The 15,849-nt window shown below is 58.6% G+C and overlaps 3 protein-coding genes across 4 annotated transcripts; 1 reads left to right on the top strand and 2 right to left on the bottom strand.

The window, feature by feature from the left end:
- Nucleotides 1-1,273: 1,273 nt before the first annotated feature.
- Nucleotides 1,274-4,900, bottom strand: Alkbh4 (alkB homolog 4, lysine demethylase). Of its 2 annotated transcripts, none has more exons than XM_070033623.1 (3): nt 4,738-4,900; nt 2,942-3,139; nt 1,274-2,257 (listed from the first exon to the last, which is right to left on the bottom strand). In XM_070033623.1, exons 1-3 carry the CDS (start codon nt 4,861-4,863, stop codon nt 1,667-1,669), a joined length of 915 nt encoding a protein of 304 aa, XP_069889724.1. In that variant the 5' UTR covers nt 4,864-4,900; the 3' UTR covers nt 1,274-1,666. The 2 variants fall into 2 exon arrangements, with proteins under 2 accessions (XP_069889724.1, XP_069889725.1); XM_070033624.1 differs by having other exon boundaries at nt 2,942-3,442; nt 4,738-4,806.
- Nucleotides 4,901-5,118: 218 nt separating this feature from the next.
- Lrwd1 (leucine rich repeats and WD repeat domain containing 1) lies at nt 5,119-12,153 on the top strand. Its single transcript, XM_070033628.1, has 15 exons — nt 5,119-5,325; nt 6,247-6,481; nt 6,559-6,675; nt 7,539-7,679; nt 7,895-7,999; nt 8,385-8,486; nt 8,559-8,673; nt 8,812-8,921; nt 9,021-9,228; nt 9,512-9,584; nt 9,678-9,818; nt 11,232-11,323; nt 11,448-11,603; nt 11,704-11,816; nt 11,910-12,153. Exons 1-15 carry the CDS (start codon nt 5,246-5,248, stop codon nt 12,048-12,050), a joined length of 1,929 nt encoding a protein of 642 aa, XP_069889729.1. The 5' UTR covers nt 5,119-5,245; the 3' UTR covers nt 12,051-12,153.
- Nucleotides 12,114-15,509, bottom strand: Polr2j (RNA polymerase II subunit J). Its single transcript, XM_070033629.1, has 4 exons — nt 15,404-15,509; nt 13,572-13,661; nt 12,623-12,797; nt 12,114-12,472 (listed from the first exon to the last, which is right to left on the bottom strand). The coding sequence occupies exons 1-4, from the start codon at nt 15,454-15,456 to the stop codon at nt 12,437-12,439; spliced, it is 354 nt and encodes a 117-aa protein (XP_069889730.1). The 5' UTR covers nt 15,457-15,509; the 3' UTR covers nt 12,114-12,436.
- Nucleotides 15,510-15,849: the final 340 nt, after the last annotated feature.

Raw genomic sequence — 15,849 nt, forward strand, 5'->3', positions numbered from 1 at the left:
CTGCAGGGGCAGGTGTGAGCATCGTTTAGGAGGGTTGGGGAGCTGGTGGGCTGGGACTCAACTGCAGCCAACCCCTATCTGTGCTGCGGGCTGTGTGCACCCAGGTGCAGTCTGCATGCAGTCGGGCTGCAGGCCCTGCATGTAGGTTTGTAACTTTCTCTGCACTGAACATGGAATGCATAAACCAGTAAAGCTGTGTACTCTTTTAAGTTCTATTACCTGCCACCTAGACCCTCTCCCAGGCATGGGAGCCCACATGCAACCTTGTTGCCAGCCAGACCAGGGCTCAAGCCCCCAGCCCCACTGCAGGGTGTGGCCTTCTCTAGAGTGGACATGCCACACTGTGAGGCTCTGGTTAACCAGATCTCCAAGAATCATGTGGTAGAAGCTGGGCATACACTTATAATCAATCCCAGGGCTCAAGAGGCACAGGCAGGAGGATCATGAGTTTGAGGCCAGCCTAGACTACATAGTTAACATCTCACAAAGCCAAAAGATCCAACAGAGCAGCTCAGTATCAAGTGCCTCCATCTTTCTTCCCTTCCCAGGCTGGGAACCAGGGCCTGACCCCCATCTTCAAGGCAGCTCAAGGGCCACGTATATTCTGATTCCTAAGCCTTGTGAAGCTGCTGCCCCTCAGCTTCTGTGGCCTGCTGCCAAGCCTAGTCCCAGGAGTCTGGGACAGCCCCTCCAATGGAGCCCAATGCTGTACAGGTCTCCAGGGAAGGGCCTCGAGGTGTCCTGGTAATGCATGGTGTTTCTCTACTTCATGTGTGCTCTGCCTTAAACTGTTGTCCCTGAGCTTTTGTGCTCAAGGCTAGCACTCTACCACTTGAACCACAGCCCCACATCCCACTTTTTTTTTCTTTTTTTGCTAGTCCTGAGGCTTGAATTCGGCCTGAGCTGCTTTTGCTCAAGGCTAGCACTCTACCACTTGAGCCACAGCACTACTTCCAGCTTTTTCTGTGTATGTGGTACTGAGGAATTGAGCCCAGGTCTTCATGCACTCTACCACTAAGCCACATTGCCAGTCCATGTCCCATTTTTTGATGGTTGGTTGGAGATAAGAGTTTCACAGACCTTCCTGCCCAGGCTGGCTTTGAACTGCAATGCTCAGGCTTCAACTTTCTGAGGAGTTAGGATTACAGGCATGAGCCACACCATCCAGCTCTTCCCTACTTCTTAGGACTGTAGGGAGATAAAGCAATGAGGTTCCCAGATGCCCTGTACATCCCAACCCAAGGGGTCAAAGGTGACTCAGGCTAAGCCAGACTCAGAAGTCAGAACTTGAGATCTGTCAGGTCCTCATCCAATCCTCTGCACCCCCCCAGAGTGGATGAAGGGTTGGTGGCAGGCTGGTCTCAGACCCCATGCAGGGAAAACCCTTTCACACAGTGGCAGTTTTCAAAGTCCAAATCCTACCCTTCCAAAGTGTGATATGTAAATAACCCAAACAGCAGCCACAGTTCCAGTGCAAGGGGTGGACGTGGAAGGTCCCAGCAAGGCCAGCTCCGGGCTGCCCACCACAGTCTAAGTCTGATGGCTTCTCCCAACGATGTCCCCATTCCATCCCCAACTCCACACCAAAGAGTAAAATCCACTGAGCAGGGAGCAGGGAGTGTGCACTGGTGGCCATGCCCGTGAGGTCCACACCAGCCTGTCCTGCTCACAGGACGGGTCTCCCTTGGAAGGACAGCGCGACGCGCAGGAGCTCATGGCCCAGGTCCTGCTGCTTCCCACCGGGGCAGAACTCAGCTGACAGCTCACGGAACGTGGCGCACACACGGCGGGCCTTAATGTGGCTGCGGTGGATGGCGTGGGTCCATTGGTGCCGCGCAGCCCCGGTGAGCACCAGCAGGGAGCGGCGCGGGACAGGGACGGCCACCTCCACCTCATGGCACAGGACTGACCTGCTGGGGCCTAGCATGCTGTCCATGGAAGCCTCAGGGCTGGCAGGAGGAGCTGGGCTGAGCAGCAGGCTGCCGGACGCCTCCCGGCCCATGGACATCACAGTGGGGGACAGGAGGTTGAGGCTCACCAGCCGCTCTCCCCACAGCCAGGAGTCATCCAGGTGGGGGTCGATGGCAGAGCCCCGCGTGGGGCTGTAGTCCAGGTTACACTGCTCCACAGGCTGGAAGTCCTCCAGCTCCGGGTAGAGGCCCATCCTCCGCACCAGCTCCTGGCTGAAGCTGGGGAGGCCCTGGAAACCGGCCATCCTCAGCTTCTGCTTCCGAAAATTCACTTTGGGGCCATAGTCCTGGGGTGGGGGCAGGAAGGGGTAGAGGATCGTCAGTTCATAGAACGTCACTGCCATGACCACAAGCCTGCACAAGCCTTGGGCTAAACAGATGGACACAGTGGCAGGAGGTACAGACATGGTACGGAATGAATGATAGCCCAGGTGGTGGATGCTGGAGACTAGGCAGGGGAAGAGGACTTGAGGTGGGGGTAGGGGTCAGCCTCAATGCCCTAGCTAGCAGAGCTGGAGGCTTGAGACCCAAGTCGAGTCAGCACCAGCTAGCTGGATGTCACCAGGGAGGGCACGGGGGAGGGAACACTGGTTAGCAATGGTAAGGCAGGCCGTGAACACATCTGAGGCTGCTGGAGGAGGAGGAGAAGGTGGCTGGTGGGGAGGCTACAGATGAGGAAACATGCAAGAGGTAAGCAAATGAAAGCAAATGAAAAGCACTAGTGTCTGGCAACTTCTAGCAGCCATGGAGAGCAGACTCCTGGCCAGAATTTGCCATTAGAGTCCCACCACCAAGCTGGCTACAGAGAAGGGAATGTAGAAAGAGCCATTTTGGGAAGGCTGAACAATCTGCTTGCCACACACTCCTCAGGGACGTTGGCTGCCTGCTGCCCGGCCAGGGTGCATGGAGTGTGGCTGCAGAGAGGAGCCAAGGACCAAGTAGCACGGCTCAGCCTAACTCTGCAGTCATACCTGCTTCCTCCGCCCAGACTGAGAGAGCTTCCAAGGGTCTTGGTCCATCAGACACACCATCTCAGCCTCTTCCTCCGGGGTCACAAAGTCCTCTATCAGTGTCACCCCCGGAAAGGGGAAGGCCCAGCCCTCAAAGTCAGAGTCCTCAGCCCCTACAGCCCAGCCGGTATCCAAGCAGTAAAGGAAGCGATGGGTTTTCTGCAAAGAGAAGCGGGTCCTGGGGCTCCTGAGGGCCTCTACCAGGTGCCTAAGCATCCCCAGGCACCTGGCCTGGGGTAGGGGACAATGGTCTCCTTCCCTAAAGCCACCTGGGTTGGTGGCTGGAGCCTGTGGGCCGCAGGCAGAACTTGGACCACAACCCTGTAGAGACAGTGTATGTTCTCAATCCTTTTGTCTTTCCTCTTTAATCTTTCCTGCATTCTCCACTTCAAACAAGAGGTGCAGCAAAGTCAGGAGAGCAGCCAAGAGCCAGACACTGGTGGCTCACACCTGTAATCCTAGCTATTGTGAAGCAGAGAGGAAAGATCAAGGTTAGAGGCCATCCAGGGCAAAAGTTAACAAGATTCCACTTCAGTAAAGAAATCTAGCAACCAGGAACTGGTGGCTCACCCCTGTAAATCCTAGCAACTCAGGAGGCTGAAATCTGAGGATAGTGGTTCAAAGCCAGCTGGGGCAGGAAAGTCCATGAGACTCATCTCCAATTATCTACCAGAAAACCGGAAGTGGCACTGTGGTTCAAGTGGCAGAGTGCTCGCCTTGAGCTGAAGGGTTCAGGGTCAGCGCTCAGGTGCAGGCTCAAGCGCTCAGGTGCAAGCTCAAGCCCCACAAAAAAAAAAAAAAAAAAAAAAACTAGAGCTGTGCGCCAGTGGCTCACGCCTGTAATCCTAGCTACTTAGGAGCCTGAGATCTGAGGACTGAAGTCAAAGCCAGCCCAGGCAGGAAAGGCCGTGAAACTGTTACCTCCAATAAACCACCAGAAAACCTGAAGTGGTGCTGTGGCTCAAGTGGTAGAGCAGCACTACTCGCCTTGAGCTGAAGAGCTCAGGGACAGCACCCAGGCCCAGAGTTCAAGCCCCATCACCACCACTAACAACAACAAAAAGGAAATCCAGAACCAGGTACTGGTGGCTCACACCTGTATTCCCGGCTACTAAGGAGACTGAGATCTGAGGATTGGATTTTGAAGCCAGTCTGGGTTTCTTATTAACCACCAAAAAGCCAGAAGTGGAGCTGTGGCTCTTGCTAAGTGGGGAGTGCCCAGGCCCTGATTTCAAGTGCCATTACCGGCCCGTGCACACACGCAGGCACATGTCCTCCCAGGGACTCCGTGACCTTCAGGCCCGCTGCAGGCTCCGCGGCCGCGCGGGGCCCAGCGCTCAGGTTCGGAGCTCCCCAACCTCCTCGGCACACCTGCACGTCCTTCCACTTTGGCGCACAGGACCCCACCCAGCTCTCTGGCAAGCAGTGTCCGCCTGCCACACCGGCATTGCCTCAGCGCAACAAAACCGGCTGGCGCCAGGGCGATGGTTTGGGAACCGGCAGTCTCCCCACTGCCGCCGGACGAAGCCTCGGAGCCCGGCGGGCCTGGTGTTCAGTCCCCTCCACCCCCCTTTCCGTGTGGTCTCTCCCGAGCCCGGGAGGCCCTTGCAACCAAACTAGCCCCTGCACCCCGCGGGGCCTTGACCGCGAGGGTCCCCGGCCGGCTTCCCTCCGAGCCGGTCGCAGGGCCAGGCTGGCCCCAGTTTCCTCCTATGAAGAACGGGGTTTACGGAAGCAGGCCTTCTCCCAGCCCCTACCTTCGGGGCGAGCTGCCAGATTGGGTCACCGTGGCGAGGCCCCTCGCAGATGAGACAGGTCCGGATGCCCTTGCAGCCGCACTCCTGCCGGACTTCAGGGGCCTCGGCGGACGCCACGGCCGCCATCACTCCGCCGCCGGGACGGACGGAGCGCGAGCGCGGCACGAGGGTTGCTGGGAGCTGTAGTGCACGTCGAGCACGCTGACGCCCTTGAGCCTCTCTCGGGCGGCCAGGGCGCGTGCGTGACGCGAGGGCCGCTGGAAGTTGTAGTGCGTGTCAGGGTACGCCGCCACTACTGAACCTCCTGGGCGGCCAGGATGCGCGCGCCCGCGGCGCAAGGGCGGCTGGGAGTTGTAGTGCCTGCCGGGCACGTAACGACGCTCTGTTTCCTTCCGGTTGTCGCGGATGAGAGTGAGCATCGCCTCTCGCTATCGGCTTCCTCGCGCTTCAGCCACGGACTGCGGCTCCGTTAGTCGCCGGTTAGCGGACGGGGCCAGTCCGAGAGGCCATGAGTCCCCTTACGTCGCAGCTGCTCATGCAGCGTGGCCGACCCAAGACCGACCGGCTCGGGAAGATCCGGAGCCTGGAGTAAGCACCGGTCAGGGTGGGACGAGTCCGGGGCGCGGGGCGAGTCCGGGGCGCGGGGCTTCACAGACCGCCCTTCCCGGCCCGGCTGGGCCGGGGATCCTGGGGAACAAAGGCGGAGCCCCCCTCACCGCCCCGCCCCTCCTGCGGTTCCCTGTTACCGCCCTGGCCGGCTCCGATCTTTCGCGCCAAATGTCTTCGGAGAGGCGCGGGACTGGTGCCGCCCACCGGCGTGCCGGGGTCCCCGACCCGCTGCACCTGTGCTGGCGGAAGTTGCAGTCTGCCATCCACTGGAGTCTGGGAGGGTCTGGGAGGTGCGGAGGACCCCCTGGGAACCAGGAAGAGCGCGCGCTGCCCTGGGTTCTAAAGTTGCTGAAGAATTCGAAGTGTGTTGGTTGTGTGAATAAATGTGTGTTTATGTAGCGTGCTTCAGTGTGTGCTGTACCCAGAAAAGCCAGTAAATGGAAGCCCACCGAATACAAAACCCAATTTCAAATAAGAATGGAGGGGTGAACTTGTTCAGTATTCGCTATGGAATTACAGTGAAGTCCCTTTATATTACTAATGTATGCTAATATGACTCATTTTGAATATATGTGGGGCTGCCTCTGTAATCCTGGCTGTTTAGAGACTGAAACTTGGAGGATCACACTGGGCAGCCAGCTCGGTATTAAGTTTGCTAAATTCTGTCGCCAAAATGACTGGCACAAAGGAAGGTTGGAGGCATTGCTCCACTGATAAAGCCCCAGCTGTATGCAGAGCTGAGCAAACCTGAGGCCCTGAGTTAGAAACTCTAGTATAGCAAAAGTTAAACAGATTTCAAGGTGAATTAAAGGGTATCTGTTCATGCAGGAGCTGCCTGGACAGACAGGGTGGGAAGCCTGTCCACCCTCCCTGAGCTGTCCTGCTTTGCCCTTACCCCAGCCTGTCAGGGCTGAAACTGCTGTCAGAGCACCTGGACCCCAACCTCTTGGGCCGCCTGAAGCATCTGCAGGAGCTGGACCTCTCCAACAACCAGCTGGAGGCGCTCCCTGCCAACCTGGGTCTGCCCCATCTCCGCGTCCTCCGCTGCGCCAACAACCAACTGGGAGATGTCACAACCCTGTGCCAGTTCCCACTACTGGAAGAGCTCAGCCTTGAAGGCAACCCCTTCCTCACCGTAAGTGGGGTCACCCAGCCCCGTGCCAGTGCCCTAGGCTGTGACGAGCTCAGGCTCCACCATCCCTTCACCCCCAGGTCAACGACAACCTGAAAGTTTCTTTCCTCCTGCCCAACCTTCGGAAAGTGAATGGCAAGGACGCATCCTCCACCTGCTCTCAGGTGCAGAGCCTGAACCGAGAGCTGAGCAACCGAGTAAGACCATAGAGAGCCATCTGAGTGGTCTGGGGCAGTGGGCGGCCTGGAGGGGCTGACGGGACATTTGGTTTTGTGCCTGGGGCTTGAACTCAGAGCCTGGGTGCTGTCCATATCACTTGGGCCACACCACTTCTGGATGTTTGCTGGTTAAGTGGAGATCAGAGCCTCACAGACTTTCCTGCCAAGGCTGGCTTTAAACAGTGATCTCTGTCTCCTCAATAACTCAGACTCCTTTTAAAGCTCAGCTGACTTCAAACTACAGTCCTCCAGGTCTCAGCTTCCTTGTAATCCTGAGCACGAACCACCATTGCTTCACTGTCAGTGGACATTTGGGGGACACTGAGGAAATGATAGGGCTCTTGGTCCTAACAGATGAGAGTCTGGTTGGTGGTTGAAATACTTTTGGGTATGAGATAAGGGCAGTGATGGGGTGAAGCTGACTCAGACACATTGTATACAACATTGTATACACTTGTAGCAATGTCAACACCTTCCCCCTTGTAAAACCAACATATGTTAATAGCAAAAGAAGCAAGCCATGTATGGCTGCTCACACCTGTAATCCTCACTATTCAGGATGCTGACATCTAAGGATCATGGTTGGAAGCCAGCCCCAGCAAAAAAAAAAGTCCACAAGATAGTATCTCCAATCTGCCCCAAAACTGAACTGAGGTGTAGCTTAAGTGGTAGAGCACCAGTCATGAGTGGCAAAAAAAAAAAAAAAAAAAAGCCCAGTGAGAATAAGAGGCCCTGGTACTGGCACAAATAAGAGAGAGAATGTTTGGACAGCTCGCTGCAGGTGGTGCCTCAGCCTGCCTGTGGGCTGGGTCTGGATCTGGTTGTGGTTCCTCTCGTCTTAGGTCACAGCGTACTGGGAGAAGTTCATGGCAGCTCTGGGCCCTGAGCAGGAGGCTGAGAAAGTGCAGACTGACTTTGTGAACTCTGCCATCAGGGATGTGCACTACGGACCTGAGTCTCTCCGGGAGTTCACCCAGTGGCGGGTATGCCCTCACCCATCGGCCTACCCCATCTGCTGGGCGCTGAGCTTCCTGGCTCTTTGCTGGTTTCCAAGGCTTTCAGCTTCCCTGAGGGGCCTGGGGGTGCATGGGGAGTAGGGCAGTGCGGGGAGGCAGCGCTCCTGCCTGGACAGCTTCTCTCCTCCATGAGAGGAGAGGGGCCAGTCTGTCCCAGCCTCCTGAAGGCTTGGCCCACCCAGGTGCGGATGATCTCGGAGGAGCTGGTGGCCTCTGGTGGGACCAAGGCATGTGAGACAGACGCCCCAAAGAAGCCTCCAGGAGCAGCAGCTGCTGGCAGGCCCCGGGTGAGAGCAGTTGCACGTGGCCCCTGGGGGCCTGCCCTGGCCCTGGCTGCCTGGAAAAGCGGCTGGGGGTGGAGACACACACACAGGAGCCCAAGAGCGAGATGCCCATTCTGTGCTGCGATGCCCAATGAGACTAGAGTGCTGATGTGCTCTCTGACCCCTACACTCCCCCAGTATGCCCTTTAATCCCACACCCAGGGCCTCATTAGGCCCTGCCTCCACAAGCTAGTCACCACGCCTTTTAATCTATGGGCCTCGGGGCCATTTAAGATCTAAACACATGCCACACAAGTACCCTCTGTGACCCTGGCCTGGCCCTGCTGTGGCCTGTGACAGAGCGGATGGGGCCCCAGGCCCGGCCCGGGCTCACCAGGCCCCTCCACAGGCCAGGCTGGCAGCCTTGAAGCGACCACATGATGTCCTGCTCGGCGCCTCTCCCACCAAGCGCACTAGTACCACACCATCCACCAAGGTGGAGGGTGGCCAGGTAAGCCCGCAAGGTGGCAAGGAGAGGTGGGGAGCCGGGCCCGGCATAGCCGTGACCCCTGCGCACCCACAGTGTGCCCCGCCGCTGGAGCCCCTGCACTTCCTGCAGTGCCACAGCAGGAACAACAGCCCTCAGGACCTGGAGACGCAGCTGTGGGCCTGCGCCTTCGAGCCTGCTTGCGAGGAGGGTGAGTGGGGGGCTGGGGCAGGGTGTGCTGGGCCCTGAGGAGGAGCAGTGGGGCAGTTGGGCATAGGAGTCATCCAGGAGAAGCCACCAGGAGGATGCTTGCAGGAAAAGCTGTCATTCAGCTGGCCCCACCCAACAGGGCACGAGGGGACCACCTCCCAAACAGTGGCCACGTGCGGCGGGGAGGCTGTGTGCGTGATAGACTGCCAGACGGGCATCGTCCTCCACAAGTACAAGTCACCAGGCGAGGTGAGCATGTATGGTGTACCCTGGCTCTGCCCTGGCCTTTCCCGTGGGCAGGCTCCCACACGGGCCCCTGCTCCTGACGGCTCTCCCCTGCCCCACCAGGAGTTCTTCTCTGTGGCCTGGACCACACTGACAGTGGTCACACAGGCGGGCCACAAGAAGCGCTGGAGTGTGCTAGCCGCCGCGGGCCTGCGGGGCCTGGTCAGGCTGCTGCACGTGCGCGCCGGCTTCTGCTGTGGGGTCGTCCGGGCCCACAAGAAGGCCATCGCCACCCTCTGCTTCAGCCCTACCCGAGAGACACATCTCTTCAGTAAGACCTGCCTCCCCACCCTGTGCCAGGTGGCCTCCCCAAGTGACGGGTGCCAGGTGGCCTTGGGAGAAGTGACAGCTTTGGATCTCAGGTTGATCCCCAGACTGCCAGGTGGACTTGGGGTTCCCCAGCAACCAAGGGCAGCTCTGCTCCCCTGGCCATGGCTTGGGTCACCCTGCAGGCCCCTGAGTCACCCTCGTAGCCCACCTGCCCTGTCCCGGGCACCAGACCCAGCCTGCAGGAGGGCGCAGAGCCTCCTCAGGGACGCTGCCCTCCCCTCCAGCGGCCTCCTATGACAAGCGGATCATCCTGTGGGACATCGGGGTGCCCAACCAGGACTACGAATTCCAAGCCAGGTGAGGCTGGGGCAGGGATGGTAAGCAGTGGGGACAAGCGGGCAGCAGGGCCCAAGTTGACACCTGCTCTCCCCTCGCTCACGCAACTGGCAGCCAGCTGCTCACGCTTGACTCGGCCTCCATCCCACTACGCCTCTGCCCTGTGGCCTCCTGCCCCGATGTGTATCTGCTGGCTGGCTGTGAAGGCGGCTGCTGCTGCTGGGACGTGCGGCTGGACCAGCCCCAGAAGAGGAGGTGAGGCCAGAATGGGGTGCTCAGTCCTCTGGGTTCCCACAGCCCCTGCCTGTAGTCTCTGCTGTCCTCAGGGCCTCTCCTCACCCTGACATTGGGCTTTGCCCGCACTCGCTGCCTTACCAGCTGCTGCTCAGCAATGGGACTTCCTGTGTGCTGATGCATAAAGGGTTCAGCGAGGGCCAGGCATGGTGGTACATACTCAAAACCCCAGCTACACAGGAGGTGGAGGTAGGAGAATCTCGGTTTGAGGCCTGCCTGGGTAAAAGGACGACTGTCTGAAAACTAAAGCAGGCAGGTAGAGATGTGACTCGAGTGGGGACAGCCTGCCTAGCAAGTGCAAGGCTTTGAGCTCAAAGCCCAGTACAACAAAAGAAGGGGGATAGTGACCTTCATCCTGTGGCCAGTGGGGGACAGGGAGATGTCTGGGCAGGGCTGGAAATACCACTCTGAGGCTTAGTGGCCATGGGCACCTCCCAGTCTCAGACAGTGCCCGGGGTCCCTGCCTTACAAACAGCCGACTCATATTCCAGCTGCCAAGACAACCTAGTAGTGCAGGCCCCTGCAGAGAGCCCACTGCCAAGGCAGCTCGGGCCCAGGCTGCCTTGGGTGCTCTGCAGGGTGGCAGCCAGCCAGCTAGTGAAGTGAGTGGAAGTGGAAATGAGGGCCGAGGTTGCTCTGCTGGGGCGTGGGGCTAGGTTGGTGGAGCAGCAAGGTTATTTCAGGGTGACAGCAGGGGGAGGCCATCCCTCTGTCCCCAGCTCTGCTTTTCCCTGGTCTTGGGTTTATCTGCTGCTCTTTGCCCCTGTGCAGCTGCCTGGGCCTTAGCCTGTCCCTTAGCCAGGTTCCAGGCAGACTGCAGCTCTTGGCTGTCCCCCCCAAGGTGGACCCTGCTCAGCACTGGTTCTGGTCCTGGCAGGAGACTGCAAGCACCCATCATGCTGGCCACCAGGTGGCCTCTGCCCCACACAGGCTGGGCCATCTATCACCCACCTTTGAAGACCCACCCTATCCTATGCCTCTGGGTGCTCACTATCCACAACCCCTGGGGGGCAAGCTCCTTGTCAGAGCATAGCCCAACCCCAATCTGCCAAAACACTTCTGAGCTGGACGCTGGTGCTCATGCCTGTAATCCCAGCTACTCAGGAAGGTAAGATCTAAGGACATTGGTTTGAAGCCAGCCCACGCAGGAAAATCCATGAGACTCATTTATTTCCAGTTAACTATCGTAAAGCCATTAGTGGAACTGTGACTCAAGCGATAGAGTGCTAGCCTGAGCAAAGCAGCTCAGAGGCAGTGCCCAGGCTTTGAGTTCAGGCCCCAAGATCAACACAGAAAAAAATCAGCACCCGGGTGCCCTCCTCTAACCTTCACCAGGGTTAGGGAGCAGCCTCCAGTGCCATCTGCCATCAACAGGGCATGCGAGGCGGAGTTCACCTTCTCTGAGGGCTCGGAGACAGCCAGATGCAGAGTGGACGGGCTAGCATTTGTGAACGAGGACATTGTGGGTGAGTCCGGCTCAAGGCTGCCCGTCCTGGGTCACGCGGGTGGAGGGGGGGTGACTTTACCCTAGGCTGCGCATTTCCATGGGGAGGGGTGGAGAATGGTGACAGCCCATCCCCACCCGTGCAGCCTCCAAAGGGAGCAGCCCGGGCACCATCTGCCTGTGGAGCTGGAAGCAGACATGGGGCGCCCGGGGCGGCCAGTCTGTGGTGTCTGTGGTTATCCTGGCTCATCTGCAGTGGTCACCCACCGAGCTGGCCTACTTCTCACTCAGCACCTGCCCTGGTGAGCATTGCCCCTCCTCCATCTCAGAGCCCACCCATCCCACTCTTCACCTTTTGGGGCCCTGCCCACCTTAGCTAGGGACCCATCTCTGTCCTGGCAGAACAAGGGCTTGTGCTCTGTGGTGACGAGGAGGGCAGCGTGTGGATCTACGACGTCCAGCACATCCTGAAGCAGCCGCTGCTGCCACCCACCACCCCCCACGCCCCCACTCAGGTACTCGCCACCCTCCCCAAGACCCCACGTGGTACTCGCCACCCTCCCCCAGACTGAGCCCCTGTGCCTGGCACACATTCCTCTCCCCGCCAGATCCTCAGATGGCCCCAGCCTAGGGCACTCGGCCAGCTGGTGACGAAGACCATGGTAAACACAGTGGTGGCCAACGCTGCCTTCACTTACCTCACAGCACTGACCGACTCCAACATCGTGGCGATCTGGAAGAGGCCATAGCTCAGCCCAGTCCCAGCCCCAGCAGGGATGGGGGTTCTCACTCAGGGTTAATTAGTGGTAGTCTTTTATCAGTGAATATTTTTATTAAACTTCATTAAATTTTCTGCTGTGTTCAGGAAGCCTATGGAGAGCTGATACAAGGGTCCCATACGGGCCTCGTGATCAAGTCAAGCCTGAAGTCAAGAGTCACCACAGTCTAAAGTGTGGCCCCCAAGGGTCACAGTCACCTGCCTCCCCTACACCGGCTCTTCGCTGCCCACTCTCAGGGAGACAGTAGTCCATGTACAGGACACCAGGGGTGGGTGGGGGCCAGTGGACTGGCCCTGTCCATGTCAGAGGGTCTTCTGGGTGGGCACCAGGTACAGATGAGCAGAGCCACCGCGCTGCTACTCTATCCCTTCCTGCTTGTCTTTGATGGCCACCTAGCAGAGGAAGAGCCCAACACAGCTGTAGCCTCCACCCCACAGCCCTCAGCACCCAGTTTCAGTACTCCCCCCCAACTCCCCCCAAACCACCAGAGCCTGTCCTGGATGGGCCTGCAGCCACCTGCCCTCCCCTTGCAGCACCCTCACCCGGAAACGCTCCTCTAGCAGGGAGAGCTCACTGATGAGGTCAGTAATGGCGTTGGTGAAGGCTTCCTGGGGGCTGTAGTCAGGGGTGGTCTGCACACGGATGATGATCTTGTGCTCCAGGGGGTGAGGGACCTTGTAGCCCGCAAACAGCACCTGCGGGTCCTTGAGCAGCTGTCTGAGGGACAAACACTATGTGGGGACCCAACATACACGCCACCCACCACAGCCACAGCTCCACAGGCCAGAACACAGGGCCCCAGGCTCGGCAGGCAGGCAGGCAGCAGAAAGGAGGGTGGGCTCAGGCATTAGTGATGGGACGGGGTATCAGGCTGGCACCTTCTGATCCATGGAGCCATAAGGAAGGCAGAATAGCTACCCTGCTCTGTCCTGGGCTCTGAACACTTGTCTCAAAGTGATTATGGTCAAGTATGAACAAATGGCAGGTGCTGGAAGAACTGGGCTTACGCAGAATTTGGCCAGGAGATGGGCCCGCGTGTTCTGTGCACAGACCATGGCCTACTGCTCCTAGCCTCCACTGCCCCCTCTCTCTCAGGCCCATGCCTCAGCACCAAAGGGAAGAGCCCAGACTGCAGCAAAAGGCAAGTCCCTGTGTCCCTATGTGCAGAGCCCAGCCTCTGCTCATGTCAGCCGTGCGGTGCCGCTCAGGGCCCTCGAGAGCCCCAGGCTGCCTCTCATGTTCATCTCCCAGTGGTGCCACATGTAGCTGAGGTACAGATGGGCTGACATCAACCCCGTCTCAGGGCTTGTGAGCAGACATAAGGAATACAGAATGAGCCTTGTGTGAACCCACCTGGGCCAGCCTCATCTGGGGAGAAAGTGCTAGAACTGAAATACCAGAGCAAGCACAGAGAATGACTTCCGGTGACTAATGCAGAGCTCAGCCAGACCATCCACCCCACCCAGCCCAGAGCACAGGCCTGCAGCTCACGACTTAATGATGTTCCCAAGGGTGTGATCCTCCTTGTTGATGGTGAAGAGACAGGCGTTGGGCACTTTGGTGTCCTTGTTGATGGTGATCCTGTAAGCGGCAGAGCAGCTGGTGAGGACAGGAGCCGCCAGTCCAAACCCGGCCCTGCCTCCGAAATAATAACAAACTAAAGGGCTGGAGGCATGGCCCCGAAAGTGTGCAAGGCAGTTGGTTCAAGCTCATTAGTGAGGCAGCCAGGCAGGCATGAGGTTCCAGATTGCCAGGAAAACCTGATTACCAGATAAAGACCTGTTGAGAGTTGATCTGCCCAACAAACAGCTTTTCCTGACAAATGTCAGAAGTCACCAAATGGGTCCCATCAGCTGTAATCAGCAGGGTGAGATTACGAATTTTGGTTCAAAGTCAGCCAGGGCAGGAAAGTACATGAGATTCTTATCTCCATTTAACCACCAAAAAGCTAGAAGTGGAAATGTGTTACAAGTGATAGCATGCTAGCCTTGAGCCAAAATTTTCAGGAACAGCTCCTGTAAAGCCACACAGCTACGCCAGCTAATTTTCAACAAAGAAGCCACAAAGCATCCATTGAAGAAAAAGCCTCTTCGGGAATGGTGCTGGGAACACTGGATATCCACATGCAAGAGGTTGAAACTGGCCTCTCTAAAGACAGTCTAACAGGCTGGGAAGGTGGCTCAGTGGTAGAGTGCTTGCCTTGCATGCCTGAGACCCTGGGTTCGATTCCTCAGCACCACATAAGCAAAAAGAAAAAAGCTGGAAGTGGCGCTGTGGCTCAAATGGTAGAGTGCTAGCCTTGAGCTGAAGAGCTGAGGGACAGCGCCCAGGCCCAGAGTTCAGGCCCCACGTCCGGACCCCCCCCCCCCCAAAAAAAAAGACAAGTGCCAGGCAAGGCTGGACCACAGCCTTACTCTTGGCTCTAACAGAAGAGCCGGCGTTGCAGGGGCCTTGGGATGGATCCTGTGCTGTACCAGATGAGTTGCAGCCCCTTCACAGTTTGTTTTTTTTGTCGGTAGTGGGGCTTGAACTCTGGGCCTGGGCGCTGTCCCTCAGCTCTTCAGCTCAAGGCGAGCGCTCTACCACTTGAGCTACAGCACCACTTCCGGTTTTCTGGTGGTTTATTTGAGATAGGAGTCTCACGGTCTCTCCTGCCCGGGCTGGCTTTGAACCGCGATCCTCAGATCTCAGCCTCCTGAGTAGCTAGGATTACAGGCGTGAGCCACCAGCGCCCGGCCCCTTCACAGTTTTTGTCTCTGCTAGGGGAGGATACCCAGGGCCTGCGCAGGCCGAGCAGGCGCTGTACCACCCAGCGTCACGGCTCTAGTCACAGCTCCACAGCTGGCTTGTTGCTGGTTAACTGAAGAGTCTAATGGGCTTTCCTGGCAGGGTTGGCTTTGAACTGTGATCCTCAGATCGTGGCCTAAACCAAGATCTAAGCACCTAAGCTTACAGGTGTGAGCCCCCGGCTGCTGCCCTGTTTCTGAGTGTCTGCGTAGCTCGGGGTAGTCTCGAACTCTCGATTCTGCCTCCGGAGCGCTGGGGTTGGGGATGACAGGAATGAGTACCTGCACTAGTTATCGCTGCGAGAGCACGGATGGAAGGAGGCGGGAAGCCCAGAGGGAAGGGGCTTTGGAGATGAGGACAGTCACCCAGCTTCGCGAGCCTCAGTTTCCCCTCTGCAAAGTGGGCCGGGCGGCCGCGGCCTCCGAGCACGGCAGCCGTGGGCCGGGCGGCCGCGGCCTCCCGGCCGGCCGGGACTCAGACTCTGCGGGCCCGCCCGCCAGCTCCCGCCCCGCCCCGTCCCAGCCGAGCCCGCTTACTTCTTCTCGCCCTCGAAGAGCAGGAACGACTCGAAGGCCGGAGGAGCGTTCATTCTCCCGCTCCGGCCGCGTCCAGCTCGCCGTCTGATCTGCGAGCTCTGAAACGCGACTACTTCCGGGGCGCGCGGGCGCCGCCGAGTTCGTCAACATTCACCGCCCCCTGTCGGGCTGGAGGGCCTGGCGTAGGCGCGCGACCGCGCGGAGTCTCTGCGCATGCGTCGTCCTCCGCTGACAGGTGCAGGAGACGCTGCGGCCCCGCGCCGGGGAGGTTCACCCGCCCCGAGACCCCTTGCCTGAAGTCGGGGCGCCAGGAGGAGGCGAGACAGCCATTCCTGTCCTCTGAGGGAGGCCGACGTCCACCGCTGTAGTCTCTCCATGCGAGGCCAGTGCAGCCTGTAAGCCTATCTACTCCCCGTTAGCGGAGACAGGGAGTCAAGGGTTCGAGA

This window comes from Dipodomys merriami, unplaced genomic scaffold (genome assembly GCF_024711535.1).
Source record: "Dipodomys merriami isolate MVZ:Mamm:240054 unplaced genomic scaffold, mDipMer1.0.p SCAF_22, whole genome shotgun sequence".
In the NCBI taxonomy this organism is placed as follows: domain Eukaryota; kingdom Metazoa; phylum Chordata; class Mammalia; order Rodentia; family Heteromyidae; genus Dipodomys; species Dipodomys merriami.

Excerpts from the sequence above, each read along its gene's own strand:
- Alkbh4 (XM_070033623.1), bottom strand. The coding sequence starts at position 4,863 with ATGGCGGCCGTGGCGTCCGCCGAGGCCCCTGAAGTCCGGCAGGAGTGC. Across the intron at positions 3,140-4,737 it reads TCTGGCAGCTCGCCCCGAAG|AAAACCCATCGCTTCCTTTA; the intron begins GTAGGGGCTGGG and ends TTCTCTTTGCAG. Across the intron at positions 2,258-2,941 it reads AGTCTGGGCGGAGGAAGCAG|GACTATGGCCCCAAAGTGAA; the intron begins GTATGACTGCAG and ends CCCCCACCCCAG.
- Lrwd1 (XM_070033628.1), top strand. The coding sequence starts at position 5,246 with ATGAGTCCCCTTACGTCGCAGCTGCTCATGCAGCGTGGCCGACCCAAG. Across the intron at positions 6,676-7,538 it reads ACCGAGAGCTGAGCAACCGA|GTCACAGCGTACTGGGAGAA; the intron begins GTAAGACCATAG and ends CTCTCGTCTTAG. Across the intron at positions 9,585-9,677 it reads GACTACGAATTCCAAGCCAG|CCAGCTGCTCACGCTTGACT; the intron begins GTGAGGCTGGGG and ends CGCAACTGGCAG.
- Polr2j (XM_070033629.1), bottom strand. The coding sequence starts at position 15,456 with ATGAACGCTCCTCCGGCCTTCGAGTCGTTCCTGCTCTTCGAGGGCGAG. Across the intron at positions 13,662-15,403 it reads CTCTTCGAGGGCGAGAAGAA|GATCACCATCAACAAGGACA; the intron begins GTAAGCGGGCTC and ends TGCCGCTTACAG. Across the intron at positions 12,798-13,571 it reads CTTGGGAACATCATTAAGTC|ACAGCTGCTCAAGGACCCGC; the intron begins GTGAGCTGCAGG and ends TTTGTCCCTCAG.